At 35.5% G+C, this 14,612-nt stretch overlaps 1 protein-coding gene across 1 annotated transcript; it reads left to right on the top strand.

Annotated features, from left to right (window-relative positions):
• The first annotated feature begins 3,808 nt into the window (after positions 1 to 3,808).
• Positions 3,809 to 4,587, top strand: LOC120576134 (18.5 kDa class I heat shock protein). Its single transcript, XM_039827140.1, has one exon. It carries the CDS (start codon positions 3,870 to 3,872, stop codon positions 4,548 to 4,550), a length of 681 nt encoding a protein of 226 aa, XP_039683074.1. The 5' UTR covers positions 3,809 to 3,869; the 3' UTR covers positions 4,551 to 4,587.
• Positions 4,588 to 14,612: the final 10,025 nt, after the last annotated feature.

Raw genomic sequence — 14,612 nt, forward strand, 5'->3', positions numbered from 1 at the left:
ACATTCTTTTAGTTTTTAACATTTATTTGACAGTCTCAGAGATCATATTAATAGATAAGATAAATAATTTAGGGATCGATTTGATAATGAGTGACATAATTCAGGGACCAACTTCATTTTTAATGAATAATTCAACGATCGATTTGACAGTGTAACAATTTGTAATGACTTTCGTTTTAACAAAAAAAAAGTCAGAAAATAAATTCAAATTTTTTCAATCAAATTCGTCCATGTACACGTGGAAGCTGACTTGAAACTCCACGTCAGCGCTTAACGTGACACGTCATCACTGATAATGGCGAGACTTTACAGATGGATTAATTTGATCGACGTAACTTGATCCACGTCAGTGCTTAACATGACATGTCATCACTGTAAAATTCACTTACCTATTGGCTATTTTGTAAAATTCGAGGAAGAAATCAACCGATGTGTACGGATTTCTATTTTTCCCTTCATTTTTTGCCATCGCATTTCAATTTTACCCTCCTGCAAAACTCATCTATCATTAAATTATTGATTAAATGTCTCTCAATTCTCATCCTCTCAACTATTGATTGTGTGCATATAATTGTTTTGTATTACTAAATTTCTATTCTTTTCTCTTTAGTTATTAAATTCTTAAATCAACCTCTAATCTCTTCCACAACAGTACACGTTTCTCCACCCACTCAACAAAATGGTATTTGTCCAAAACATTGACCTATGTGGGTGTTAGTATTCCTCATGTTGTGATGCCTAAATGTTATAGGTATGAATTCTTTGACCACTTGTTGTGTCATGAATCAGTTATTTCTCACTTTTTTTCTTTCAAGTTCTTATATTTTCTTTCACTACTAAAAAAACAAAAATTAGTGAGGAAAAATGTAAAATTTCTCTTTAATTCCATCACTAAATTTTGCAACCAAGGAATTTGTGAGGAAATTCATTTTTTCCGTCACTAATTTCCCTCACTAATTTTACTTTTTCTAGTAGTATTTCCTCTAAATCATGTTATTATTTTATTACTTTTGGTTCTAGTTTCTTTGTCAAGTTTATTTTATTTTTTATGCATATGACATGCTATTGAATTTAAAGGCTCTGTAATTTGATATTTGTTAATATTATTTATTTCTCCTCTAATCTAATAATGCTTCCACATTTGTTTTTCTTCATTTTTCCATTATTAATGAGTCATTTGTCTTCTTCACAGGGTTTAATGGTGATTATAGTGTTGTATGAAGTGGTGGATAACATCAAAGCGTGGGCTGATAATGGTTCTTTGCAAGACATCATCGATTTTGTCTGTATTTTAAATGGACATATTTAAGATGCATGCATGCATGGTGTGGTAATTTTTCACTTTCATTAGATGTTGGTGGTTTTGTGGCTTGATGTGTTTTGAGGTTCTTAATCATATATAAAATATTGGTAGATATATTCCTTTTTTAGGACATTATGAATTTTATTTCAAAATAGTTTTAATCGTATACTCCTATAATAGATATTATGTATTATTGACGTTATCACTAAAGTATGAATATTATTATAATATATATTCTTCTGATGTATTTGTGATTTGTATATTTTTAATTTTCTTATATTATTCTTTGTCAGTATGTCACTACCCGTTACTATTTACAAAAATGGACATATATAAGATAAAGAAAAAAGAAACGCAACATAAGAGAAAGAGTACGTAATAAGTTTAAAGTTGAATCCTCCTAGTAACATAATTCTTTTTTTTTTTTTTTTGAATTCATATTGCTCACTATTAATATTTATTGTTAAATTTAAAATATTTTATTGTTAACCTATGCATCAGTTTGCACACAACCATCTTTCTGTCCATTTTATATGTATTGTAGGTATCACTCAAAAAAAGATATATTGTAGGTAATAATTGTATTATTCTAATTAAAAAATTATTATTCTTATATATTCTTAAAGAAAAAAGAAGAAATTCTTATTCTTATCTATACTATATGTAAAGAAAACACCATCTTTCAGCTCTTTTGGACTGTCTTTTTCTTTACAAAAATGCCATCAATTTTGAATACAAATAACACATGTAACAAATAGATAAATATAAATTTAAATATTAAAAAAAAAATGTAACAAACGATATGAATATATGTATAATAATAAGAATCCACAATTATACTCTTAAACAACTAATTAAATGAGTATATTTATACATATTTTTTCATTATCTCAATTATACCCTTAAACAACTTTTTCTATAATAAAGATCGTTGTTGGTGTCATTAAAAAAAGAATTTAGTTATATTGTTGGTGTCATTGATATAAATAATCACGATTAGTTTGGTTTGTTATAACTTGAAAGCAACAAACATTTATAATTTTAGTTTTAATCAAAAATCAAAATTAAAAAAAAAACTGTTAATAAATTTTAAACGTTAGCGCAATAAAAAGAGCGGTAGTATATATAATAATATCATGGGTTAATACGTCTTATCCCCCTATAATATATGTCATTTCCGGTTTTCCCCTTGTATTCTTTTTTATTTACCTCCTGTAAAAAAAATTGTTTTGTTTTACCCCTAATAAAAACCAATTTTATTATTTTTTTCAAAAAAATTTCGTTTTTGTTTGGCCTATTAGGAGGGTAAATCAAAACAATTTTGTTTTACAGGGGTAAATAAAAAAAAATATAGGGGAAAAATAAAAAATGACCTATGTTACAGGAGGTTAAAGACCTATTAACGCTAAAATCATTATGAGGAGTATAATTTTTTTTATCTTAATCCGTTTCAATTTTTTTAGGCATCCCGTTTATAATATTTTTGGATATCATTAGACATTTTGGGGAATTACTCAAAAAAACATAATTAGTCTGTTCGACTTATATAAAGCAAAAAGCGAAATAGATTCTTACCCTAACTTAAATACCTTGGCTTCTTCTACCATACACCCATATATTTGTATGTATCAATATTCCAAACTAAAATGGCCAATAGTTTTTTGACAGCATGGAACAAGTAAGTTTGACTGGATTATAGAATTAGCACCACCAAACTTGTGAATTTTGCACTTTGGGGCTTTTATTTTATGATATAATTAATTTAATTTGATTTAAAAGAAAACAAAATTTAAATCGTTACTTCTTCTCCTTTATGGCAGTTCTTCTTCTTCATCTCCTTCATTGCAACAGTTTGAGCACTTTCATCGAGTTTTATTTGGACGTTTCCAAACGATAAAAATCTTTTATTTTTCTAGTCTTCAGGAGAGGTATTATCAAGAAGGAATGCTACTGACATGAACTAATTTGCTTATATGTAGGGAACTACAAGAACTAATTTGACAAATTTTAATTAAACTTTGCAGTTATTTTTTTAGCAAAAAAGGGGGATAGCTACCAAAAACACTCACCACACTACCAAAAAAGGGGAACGGCAAGGTAAAACAACACTAATTTGCAGTTATTGATTTTTGAAGCAAGAAAAAGGGGAACACTCACGGCACTAACTTGCAGTTTTGTGTTCCCAGAAAGAAAAAGAGGAGGTTAAGTTTCAGATGATGTATGATGAAGAGAAAATTGTAATGGTGGTTAATGATTTGGTTTTGTTTTGATTAAAAAATTAATTAATTAATTTACTGAAGTAATAATTTGTACAATTTTTAGGGGTTAAATTGAATAGAGAAGTGTACCAAAACTCTTTCCCTTAAATCAATCTTTAATAATGTTGACATGGATCATTTAATTGAAATGACACTTTTCTATTGGTTAAATATTTGAGAGTACCAAAACACTCAATTTTGTTTGGAGTACCATGGAAATTGCCAACTTAAATACCTTGGTATATATAAAGCAGCTTCTACTCATTTGGTTATGCATCAAAACAAACCCTAATCTCACATCTGCGACAATGAAGAAGACAGCATGCTCATCGTCGTATGAATCCACAGACTCATCTTCCGATGAAGAAGTTGCTCAATCTAACCCTAAACCCAAAACCCTAACTGTCAAACCCTCATCTTTCGATGAATACTCAACTTCTGATGATGAATACTTACCTTCTGATAAAGAAGTTGTTCAATCTAACCCTAAACCTCAAACCCTAACCGCAGGACTAGTGTTCAAATCTGGAAGCAAGCGTTCCATCGACAACAGTGGAAACCCTAATGAGGTACCCCCTGCAAAGAAACCAGAAACAATGTCGGAACTGTTACCCTTGGTTGATTCTAGTTTGATGACTATAACCACCTCTGCAGACGTGAAGGAATACCAAAACTCATTCGTATTCGAGATGGACTTGCCGGGATTGAAATCTGGTGATATCAAGGTTGAGGTTGAAGATGATAAAGTGGTTGTGATAACCGGCGAGAGGAAGAGGGAAGAAGGAGGTGGCGGAGTCAAGTACCTAAACATGGAGCAGCGAAGAATGTTTGGGAAGTTCAGTGGAAGGTTTCTTCTTCCTGAGAATGCTAATGCTGATGCTGTTTCGGCTGTGTGTCGAGATGGGGTGCTTACTGTTACTGCTCTCAAGAAATTGCCTCCTCCTCAGAACCCTAACAAGCCTAGAAGAACTATTGTATGCTTGAATTGAAAACTCTGTTTTAAATAATGAATGAATGTAGTTAGTGTGTGAGACAATGTGATAGATGGTTTATACTTCAGTTCTAAGTTTATGTCATTACATTTTTGTTCGTTATGATTTGATTGTTGAGGTATCTGAGAAATAATTTGTTTTGCTATATTTATCTCTTGTTGTGCAATGAATGCATTTTTCAGCTGATAAAGATTTAAATAGAAAGTTATGCATGCAACCTGTTTTTTCAGTATTTTTTTCATCAACCTGTATCTTCTTTTCAGCCTTTTAATTTTAGGATATAATATAAGTAGTAATTTGACAAGTGTCTTCCTTCGAACTCGATCACGGTACCTTACTCAGACGACAAATATTGTCTTATTGATGTGTAAACATAATAGGTTTATTAGAACCCTAGACAGCAAATCTTTGAATATTGCATTTTTTTGCTTTCAAACTGTAGTTATTTGTTGCAAGTGTGTTATTGGATCTTTGTATAGTAGAGGGATTTTGAATTCCAGTAATTGGAGAATTATGATGGTGTAGTGAAACAACTTGGTTCGTCCAGTTTTTGTAACACTCTAATCGTGTGTTATTTATTTTTGATTTATTTAGAGTCTTTTATATGATTTTAAATAATGTTGGTGAATTATGTGGTGTGATGTATTTTATCATATAGTTTATTTTATAATAATTGAATTAAGTGAGAAATAATAATTATTTTGGTGTTTGGGGAGTTAATAGAAGTTATTAGAAATTATGGGGAGTTAAGTGTAATAAAAGGGGAGTTAAGTAAATGGGAAGTTAGGAAAATAGATGTCAGAAGCTTTTTACGTGAAACTGTCAAGTTGGGAGAAAAGGGAGAGAAGAGCAAGTAGAACCCAGGAACCAAATTGCTGTGCATTTCCTTCTACAATTTTAAGGTAAGGGTGAGGTTACTTCAATAGTATAGTTATTAATTTCTGATTTTGTGTTTAACAGAGTTTTGGTGAGAATTGGGAAAATTGGGTTTTGGTGATGCAATGATGATTTTGGGGTAGAAATTGTTGTTCTGATGTTAGAATTAGGTTTTGGTTGTAGACAGCACTTAGTTTTACATCTGTAAACTGATTTGGGGAGTGAAATGAAGAAAAATGGGATTTTGGGGAAAAACCAGTTTTCTGCCCGTACAGAAGTTCATCGTTCGCCTCGCAAGTTAGCCTTGCTCGCCATGGCGAGTGAGCAACTTCATGGCTCGCCTCGCGAGCAGACCAACTCGTCGTGGCGAGCAACCCAGTTGAAAACTTGATTTTTTGAATTGTTGTTATAAGATGTTTTGGGGATAGTTTAATGTACCTAAATGATTTTAATGATGACTGGAGCAAGTTTTAGGGTAAAAAGATGAATAGGGAGCTTAGAATTAAGGTTTGAGTGAGAAAAATGTCAAACTCCCGAGAGCACCTTCTTTTCACTCGCCTCGAGTTCGCCTTGAACTCGCCATGGCGAGTAACCTATTTTGTGAACTCGCCATAGCGAGCAGATATGCTCGCGAGGCGAGCTACCCAGTTTTTGAGTGCTGAATTTATTTATATGAATGGTAGTGATTGGTGTTGTTGTTTTGGGGCATAGTTATATTTAATTGTGCATTATTCTGGATTGCTGGTTGTTGATGGCTGAATGTATGTTTTATTTATTGAATCATACATGTTGTATAAATTGATGTCATATGAGGAATGTATGCATGGTCTAGTTGTATGTAGATATACACGAGCGGGTCCATTGCATATGCATAAACAGCGGAGAGGACTCATGTCCTGGAGCACTAGTTGTTCACAGCAGTGAGGGCTTCGGTCCTGATGAATGCTTTAACCATTCAAAAGCGGTGAGGGCTTCGGTCCTGTTTGGTACCACATGCATAATTGCATATTTGAGGAGTCTTAGTGGTGTCGTCATGTCATGCATGAGTCTTAGTTGTTGGTTGTAATTGCCATATTGATTGATGTTGATGAATGTATATTTATACATAGATTACGATGGACTGATTTTGAAGATAATGCCGTTGCTCTGTGAAATATATATATATTTATATTTGAAAGATGATGTGATGATGTTTAATAGGGTGTTAGATTTATTTGATGATTTTAATATCTATATTTTATTGTTGTGAATCTCACCCCTTCTGCTTGAAAATGTTGCCCTTTCTATGGGTAACTTGCAGGTGATCCTGAGTAGTCGGTGGTGGCTCAAGTGTCGTGTCTAGGGCTCTGATACGTGGGATAGGGAATTATTATTATTATTATTGTTTTCTTTCCTATGTATCAATTTTTGAAACTTGATGATGTGGCCCTATGATTGTTTTAAATTCCTTTGATGAGGCTTGTATGCTAGGATAATTTGATGGAGACATTAACTGTTGATGTAGTTGTTTAATGCAAGTATTCCGCTGCATAATTTTTGAAGTTATGAAAGATGTTGAATTAAATAGTTTTATTTTCTATTTAAGAAATTTTGAAATGTAGTGTAGCATGCCCGTTTGATGAATTACTCTGATGAATATTTTATATTTAATTACTTTTGGGTCCTGATGAATGACTGGAAGTAGTGATGCTGCCCTTGTTGTTGCGCTTGAGGCTGTAGCTCAAGCTGTTCAACAGCAACCGAAAGCTGAAGCTGGTAGTGATGGAACTAGGATGTTGGAGACTTTCTTAAGGAATCATCCACCAACATTCAAAGGTAGATATGATCCTGATGGTGCTCAGAAATGGCTGAAGGAAGTTGAAAGGATTTTCAGGGTCATGCAGTGTTCAGAGACACAGAAGGTGCGGTTTGGGACGCACATGTTAGCGGAAGAGGCTGACGACTGGTGGGTTAGCATGTTGCCTATTCTGGAGCAGGATGGAGTTGTGGTAACATGGGCTATGTTCAGGAAGGAGTTTCTGAGTAGGTACTTCCCGGAAGATGTCCGAGGTAAGAAGGAGATTGAATTTTTGGAATTGAAACAGGGTGATATGTCCTACGGAGTATGCTGCTAAGTTTGTGGAACTTGCTAAGTTCTACCCTCATTACAGTGCGGAGACAGCTGAGTTCTCCAAGTGTATCAAGTTTGAAAATGGTTTGAGGGCTGATATCAAAAGAGCTATAGGGTATCAGAAGATCAGAGTCTTCTCTGAGTTGGTAAGCAGCTGTAGGATATATGAGGAAGACACAAAAGCTCATTACAAGGTGATGAGTGAGAGGAGAGGTAAGGGACAGCAGAGTCGTCCTAAGCCTTACAGTGCTCCTGCTGACAAGGGAAAACAGAAAATGAATGATGATAGGAGGCCCAAGAGGAGAGATGCTCCTGCTGAGATTGTCTGTTACAAGTGTGGTGAAAAAGGCCACAAGAGCAATGCTTGTGGTAGAGATGTGAGGAAATGTTTTAGGTGTGGTTAGAAGGGACACACCCTAGCTGAATGTAAGTGTGGGGACATTGTTTGCTACAACTGCAATGAAGAAGGTCATATCAGTTCGCAGTGTACTCAGCCGAAGAAGGTCAGGACCGGAGGGAAAGTGTTTGCATTGACTGGTACGCAGACTACTAATGAGGACCGACTTATCAGAGGTACTTGTTTCTTTAATAGTACTCCTTTAATTGCTATTATAGATACTGGTGCTACTCATTGTTTTATTGCTATTGAATGTGCCTATAAGTTGGGTTTGGATGTATCTGATATGAAAGGGGAAATGGTTGTTGAAACTCCAGCTAAGGGTTCAGTAACTACTTCTCTTGTCTGTTTAAGGTGTCTGTTATCTATGTTTGGTAGGGACTTTGTGGTTGATTTAGTTTGTTTACCGTTGACGGGTATGGATGTTATTTTTGGGATAAATTGGTTAGAGTATAACCGAGTTCATATCAACTGCTTTAGTAAGACGGTGCATTTTTCTTCTGCTGAAGAAGAAGGTGAAGTTGAGTTCTTGTCTACAAAACAGATGAAACAGCTGGAACGTGATGGAATTTTGATGTATTCTCTGATGGCCTATTTATCCGTAGAAAATCAAGCTGTGATTGATAGGTTACTAGTTGTGAATGAATTTTCAGAAGTGTTTCCTGATGAGATTCCTGATGCGCCACCAGAAAAGGGAAGTTGAATTTTCAATTGAACTTGTTCCAGGAACAAAGCCGGTGTCGATGGCACCTTACCGTATGTCAGCTTCCGAGTTAGCTGAATTGAAGAAACAGTTGGAGGACTTGCTTGATAAGAAGTTTGTAAGACCAAGTGTTTCACCTTGGGGAGCGCCGGTGTTGTTAGTTAAGAAGAAGGATGGTAGCATGAGGTTGTGCATTGATTACCGTCAGTTGAACAAAGTTACAGTAAAGAACAGGTATCCACTTCCGAGAATTGATGACTTGATGGATCAGTTAGTGGGTGCAAAGGTGTTCAGTAAGATTGACTTGAGGTCTGGTTACCATCAGATAAAGGTGAAGGATGAGGATATGCAGAAGACGGCCTTTAGGACACGATACAGTCATTACGAATACAAAGTGATGCCTTTCGGTGTTACTAACGCGCCTGGTGTGTTCATGGAGTATATGAACCGAATTTTCCATGCTTTTATGGATAAGTTTGTTGTGGTGTTTATTGATGATATTCTAATCTATTCCAAGAATGAAGAGGAGCATGCAGAGCATCTGAGAATTGTATTGCAAGTTTTGAAAGAAAAGAGGTTGTATGCAAAGTTGTCAAAATGTGAGTTCTGGTTAAGCGAAGTGAGTTTTCTGGGTCACATTATTTCTGATAGTGGTATTGCAGTTGATCCATCAAAAGTTGATGCAGTATCACAATGGGAGACTCCGAAATCAGTAACTGAAATCAGAAGCTTTTTGGGTTTGGCTGGTTATTACCGCAGGTTCATAGAAGGTTTTTCGAAATTGGCACTTCCGTTGACTCAATTGACCTGTAAGGGTAAGTCTTTTGTGTGGGATGCTCAGTGTGAGAGCAGTTTCAACGAGTTGAAGCGAAGATTGACGACTGCTCCTGTTTTAATTTTGCCTAAACCAGAAGAACCGTTTGTTGTTTACTGTGATGCATCTAAGCTGGGCTTAGGTGGTGTTCTGATGCAAGATGGTAAGGTGGTAGCATATGCTTCTAGGCAGTTGAGGATACATGAGAAGAATTATCCTACGCATGATCTGGAGTTGGCTGCGGTGGTATTTGTTTTAAAAATTTGGAGGCATTATTTGTACGGTTCTAGATTTGAGGTGTTCAGTGATCATAAAAGTTTGAAATATTTGTTTGATCAAAAGGAGTTGAACATGAGGCAGAGGAGATGGTTAGAGTTACTGAATGATTATGATTTTGGCTTGAATTACCATCCTGGTAAGGCCAATGTGGTTGCTGATGCTTTGAGCAGAAAAACATTGCATATGTCTGCTTTGATGATAAAAGAATTTGAGTTGCTGGAGCAATTTAGAGACTTGAGTCTTGTCTGAGAATTGTCACCTCAGAGTATACAGTTGGGGATGCTGAAGATTGATAGTGATTTCTTGAATAGTATCCGAGAAGCACAGCAAGTGGATGTAAAGTTTGTTGATTTAATGGTTGCGGGTAATGAGACAGAGGATAGTGACTTCAAAGTTGATGATCAGGGTGTTTTGAGGTTCAGAGGAAGAGTTTGTATTCCTGACAATGATGATTTGAAGAAGTTGATTCTGGAAGAGAGTCACAAGAGTAGGTTGAGTATTCACCCGGGGGCTACAAAGATGTACCATGATTTGAAGAAACTGTTTTGGTGGTCCGGTTTGAAGCATGATGTTGCTCAGTTTGTTTATGCATGTTTGACTTGTCAGAAGTCTAAAGTTGAACATCAGAAGCCTGCAGGGTTGTTGACACCGTTGGATGTACCGGAGTGGAAGTGGGACAGTATCTCTATCGATTTCGTGACGAGTTTACCGAACACTCCGAGAGGGCATGATGCCATTTGGGTTGTTGTCGACCGGTTGACGAAGTCGGCACACTTCATTCCTATCAATATCAGTTATCCGGTAGCACAGTTGGCAGAGATTTATGTCCATAATATTGTGAAGCTGCACGGTGTACCGTCGAGTATTGTGTCGGATAGGGATCCGAGGTTCACCTCTAGGTTTTGGAAGAGTTTACAGGATGCTTTGGGTTCGAAATTGAGGTTGAGTTCGGCTTATCATCCTCAGACAGATGGTCAGTCGGAGAGGACGATCCAATCATTGGAAGATTTGTTGAGGGTGTGTGTGCTCGAGCAAGGTGAAGCTTGGGATAGTCACCTACCGTTGATTGAGTTCACTTATAACAACAGCTATCACTCGAGTATTGGTATGGCACCGTTCGAAGCCTTGTATGGTCGGAGGTGTAGGACTCCTTTATGCTGGTTTGAGTCAGGAGAGAGTGTGCTGTTGGGATCGGACTTGGTTCATGAGACTACTGAGAAAGTCAGGTTGATAAGAGAAAAGATGAAAGCTTCGCAGAGTCGACAGAAGAGTTACCATGACAAGCGAAGAAAGGCTCTTGAGTTTCAGGAGGGTGATCATGTTTTTCTGAGGGTCACTCCTTTGACGGGTGTTGGACGTGCATTGAAGTCGAGGAAGTTGACTCCAAAGTTCATTGGTCCGTATCAGATTTCAGAGAGAGTTGGAACAGTGGCATATAGAGTTGGTTTGCCACCACATCTTTCGAACTTGCATGATGTGTTTCATGTGTCGCAGCTTCGGAAGTATGTAGCGGATCCTTCGCATGTGATTCCAAGGGATGATGTGCAAGTTAGGGACAACCTGACAGTTGAGACTATGCCGTTGAGAATTGATGATCGGAAGGTGAAGTCCTTGAGAGGTAAAGAGATACCTCTTGTGAGAGTCGTTTGGGGTGGAGCGACTGGTGAAAGTTTGACTTGGGAGCTGGAGAGTAAGATGCGGGAGTCGTACCCGGAGTTGTTTGCTTGAGGTAAGATTTAGAGGACGAAATTCTGTGATTTGGGGAGAGTTGTAACACTCTAATCGTGTGTTATTTATTTTTGATTTATTTAGAGTCTTTTATATGATTTTAAATAATGTTGGTGAATTATGTGGTGTGATGTATTTTATTATATAGTTTATTTTATAATAATTGGATTAAGTGAGAAATAATAATTATTTTGGTGTTTGGGGAGTTAATAGAAGTTATTAGAAATTATGGGGAGTTAAGTGTAATAAAAGGGGAGTTAAGTAAATGGGAAGTTAGGAAAATAGATGTCAGAAGCTTTTTACGTGAAACTGTCAAGTTGGGAGAAAAGGGAGAGAAGAGCAAGTAGAACCTAGGAACCAAATTGCTGTGCATTTCCTTCTACAATTTTAAGGTAAGGGTGAGGTTACTTCAATAGTATAGTTATTAATTTCTGATTTTGTGTTTAACAGAGTTTTGGTGAGAATTGGGAAAATTGGGTTTTGGTGATGCAATGATGATTTTGGGGTAGAAATTGTTGTTCTGATGTTAGAATTAGGTTTTGGTTGTAGACAGCACTTAGTTTTACATCTGTAAACTGATTTGGGGAGTGAAATGAAGAAAAATGGGATTTTGGGGAAAAACCAGTTTTCTGTCCGTACAGAAGTTCATCGCTCACCTCGCGAGTTAGCCTTGCTCGCCATGGCGAGTGAGCAACTTCATGGCTCGCCTCGCGAGCAGACCAACTCGCCGTGGCGAGCAACCCAGTTGAAAACTTGATTTTTTGAATTGTTGTTATAAGATGTTTTGGGGATAGTTTAATGTACCTAAATGATTTTAATGATGACTGGAGCAAGTTTTAGGGTAAAAAGATGCATAGGGAGCTTAGAATTGAGGTTTGAGTGAGAAAAATGTCAAACTTCTGAGAGCACCTTCTTTTCACTCGCCTCGAGTTCGCCTTGAACTCGCCATGGCGAGTAACCTGTTTTGTGAACTCGCCATAGCGAGCAGATATGCTCGCGAGGCGAGCTACCCAGTTTTTGAGTGCTGAATTTATTTATATGAATGGTAGTGATTGGTGTTGTTGTTTTGGGGCATAGTTATATTTAATTGTGCATTATTCTGGATTGTTGGTTGTTGATGTTGTTGATGGTTGAATGTATGTTTTATTTATTGAATCATACATGTTGTATAAATTGATGTCATATGAGGAATGTATGCATGGTCTAGTTGTATGTAGATATACACGAGTGGGTCCATTGCATATGCATAAACAGCGGAGAGAACTCATGTCCTGGAGCACTAGTTGTTCACAGCGGTGAGGGCTTCGGTCCTGATGAATGCTTTAACCATTCAAAAGCGGTGAGGGCTTCGGTCCTGTTTGGTACCACATGCATAATTGCATATTTGAGGAGTCTTAGTGGTGTCGTCATGTCATGCATGAGTCTTAGTTGTTGGTTGTAATTGCCATATTGATTGATGTTGATGAATGTATATTTATACATAGATTACGATGGACTGATTTTGAAGATAATGTCGTTGCTCTGTGAAATATATATATTTATATTTGCAAGATGATGTGATGATGTTTAATAGGGTGTTAGATTCATTTGATGATTTTAATATCTATATTTTATTGTTGTGAATCTCACCCCTTCTGTTTGAAAATGTTGTCCTTTCTATCGGTAACTTGCAGGTGATCCTGAGTAGTCGGTGGTGGCTCAAGTGTCGTGTCTAGGGCTCTGATACGTGGGATGAGAATTATTATTATTATTGTTTTCTTTCCTATGTATCAATTTTTGGAACTTGATGATGTGGCCCTATGATTGTTTTAAATTCCTTTGATGAGGCTTGTATGCCAGGATAATTTGATGGAGACATTAACTGTTGATGTAGTTGTTTAATGCTAGTATTCCGCTGCATAATTTTTGAAGTTATGAAAGATGTTGAATTAAATAGTTTTATTTTCTATTTAAGAAATTTTGAAATGTAGTGTAGCATGCCCGTTTGATGAATTACTCTGATGAATATTTTATATTTAATTACTTTTGGGTAACGGGGTGTTACAGTTTTGATCGGAGAAATCACATTTTAGTGTTGTATTTTGGGCTGATTTTCTAAACGTGATCCGAATTTTGATCGAATTGTTTGAATATAGAAAATTTGTGTTTCGTTAACTATAGGGAACCCAAATTCCACTTAGAGTCGGATTGAACACTTTGCAAATTTGTGTTTTGTTGACTTAGAGATTTCTTGGTCACGCTAGTTTGTTGACTTTGTTTTGAATATTGTGCTATGGTATTATAGGATTCTGATTTCAAAGTAATTGAAATATTTGGCCTTGTTACATAAGGTTTTACAAGTGTTTTCCTAACTACTTTCTACAAGTGACTCTTGTAGGGGATAGTTAAATTGGTAATGATCATTTTCTTGTATGTTTTTAGCAAGTAAAGAGTCATTTTAGTCTCTAAGAATGTGAAGTGGCTATATCAAAATGTTTTCTGGATGTATCAACATAACCAAAAGATTACGTTAAGAATGTGTCTTTTGAGATTGTCATGGACTATTTTGACTAACATAAGACGCATTCAAGGACCAAATTAATTCATGCAAGACATTCAAGAACCAAATTAACTAACGAACTATTATATCCATATGTTGAGTAGTTTAATTTCTTTTAAATTTAGTTTAGATTAACTACCTCATTTATTTACAATTTAATCATATTTTACCATTTGTGTGCTTTTCTTCTTTTCAATTTTACACTTTCAATAAACTATTATTTACAATTTAATTATTTTTTATTTAATTTGATAAATGAATTTTTCAAATACCTATACTTTTATATAGAAAAAATATTAAGTTGTTGTGTTACATTTTTACTTCTAATTTCACCCTTAACTTAATTTTCATTTTATGTCCTTGCCAGTCAAATAACTTAATTTCTTAAATAATCGGATTAAATTTTGCAACTTGATCCTTTTTATCGATAAAAATGGTAAGACAACCATGTTAATGTCCGTCTTAACATTATTTTAGATAAAAGAATCATAAGCATACACAACCACTTTGTCCGTCTTAACTTGATACATACACTACAGCAATGACATTGACTATTTTCTTAGTAAATTTCCAATAAAATATGACAAGTTCTTGTTCACAGGGATCGACTACA

The sequence above is a fragment of the Medicago truncatula genome, chromosome 6 (assembly GCF_003473485.1).
Source record: "Medicago truncatula cultivar Jemalong A17 chromosome 6, MtrunA17r5.0-ANR, whole genome shotgun sequence".
NCBI classification, from domain to species: Eukaryota; Viridiplantae; Streptophyta; class Magnoliopsida; order Fabales; family Fabaceae; genus Medicago; species Medicago truncatula.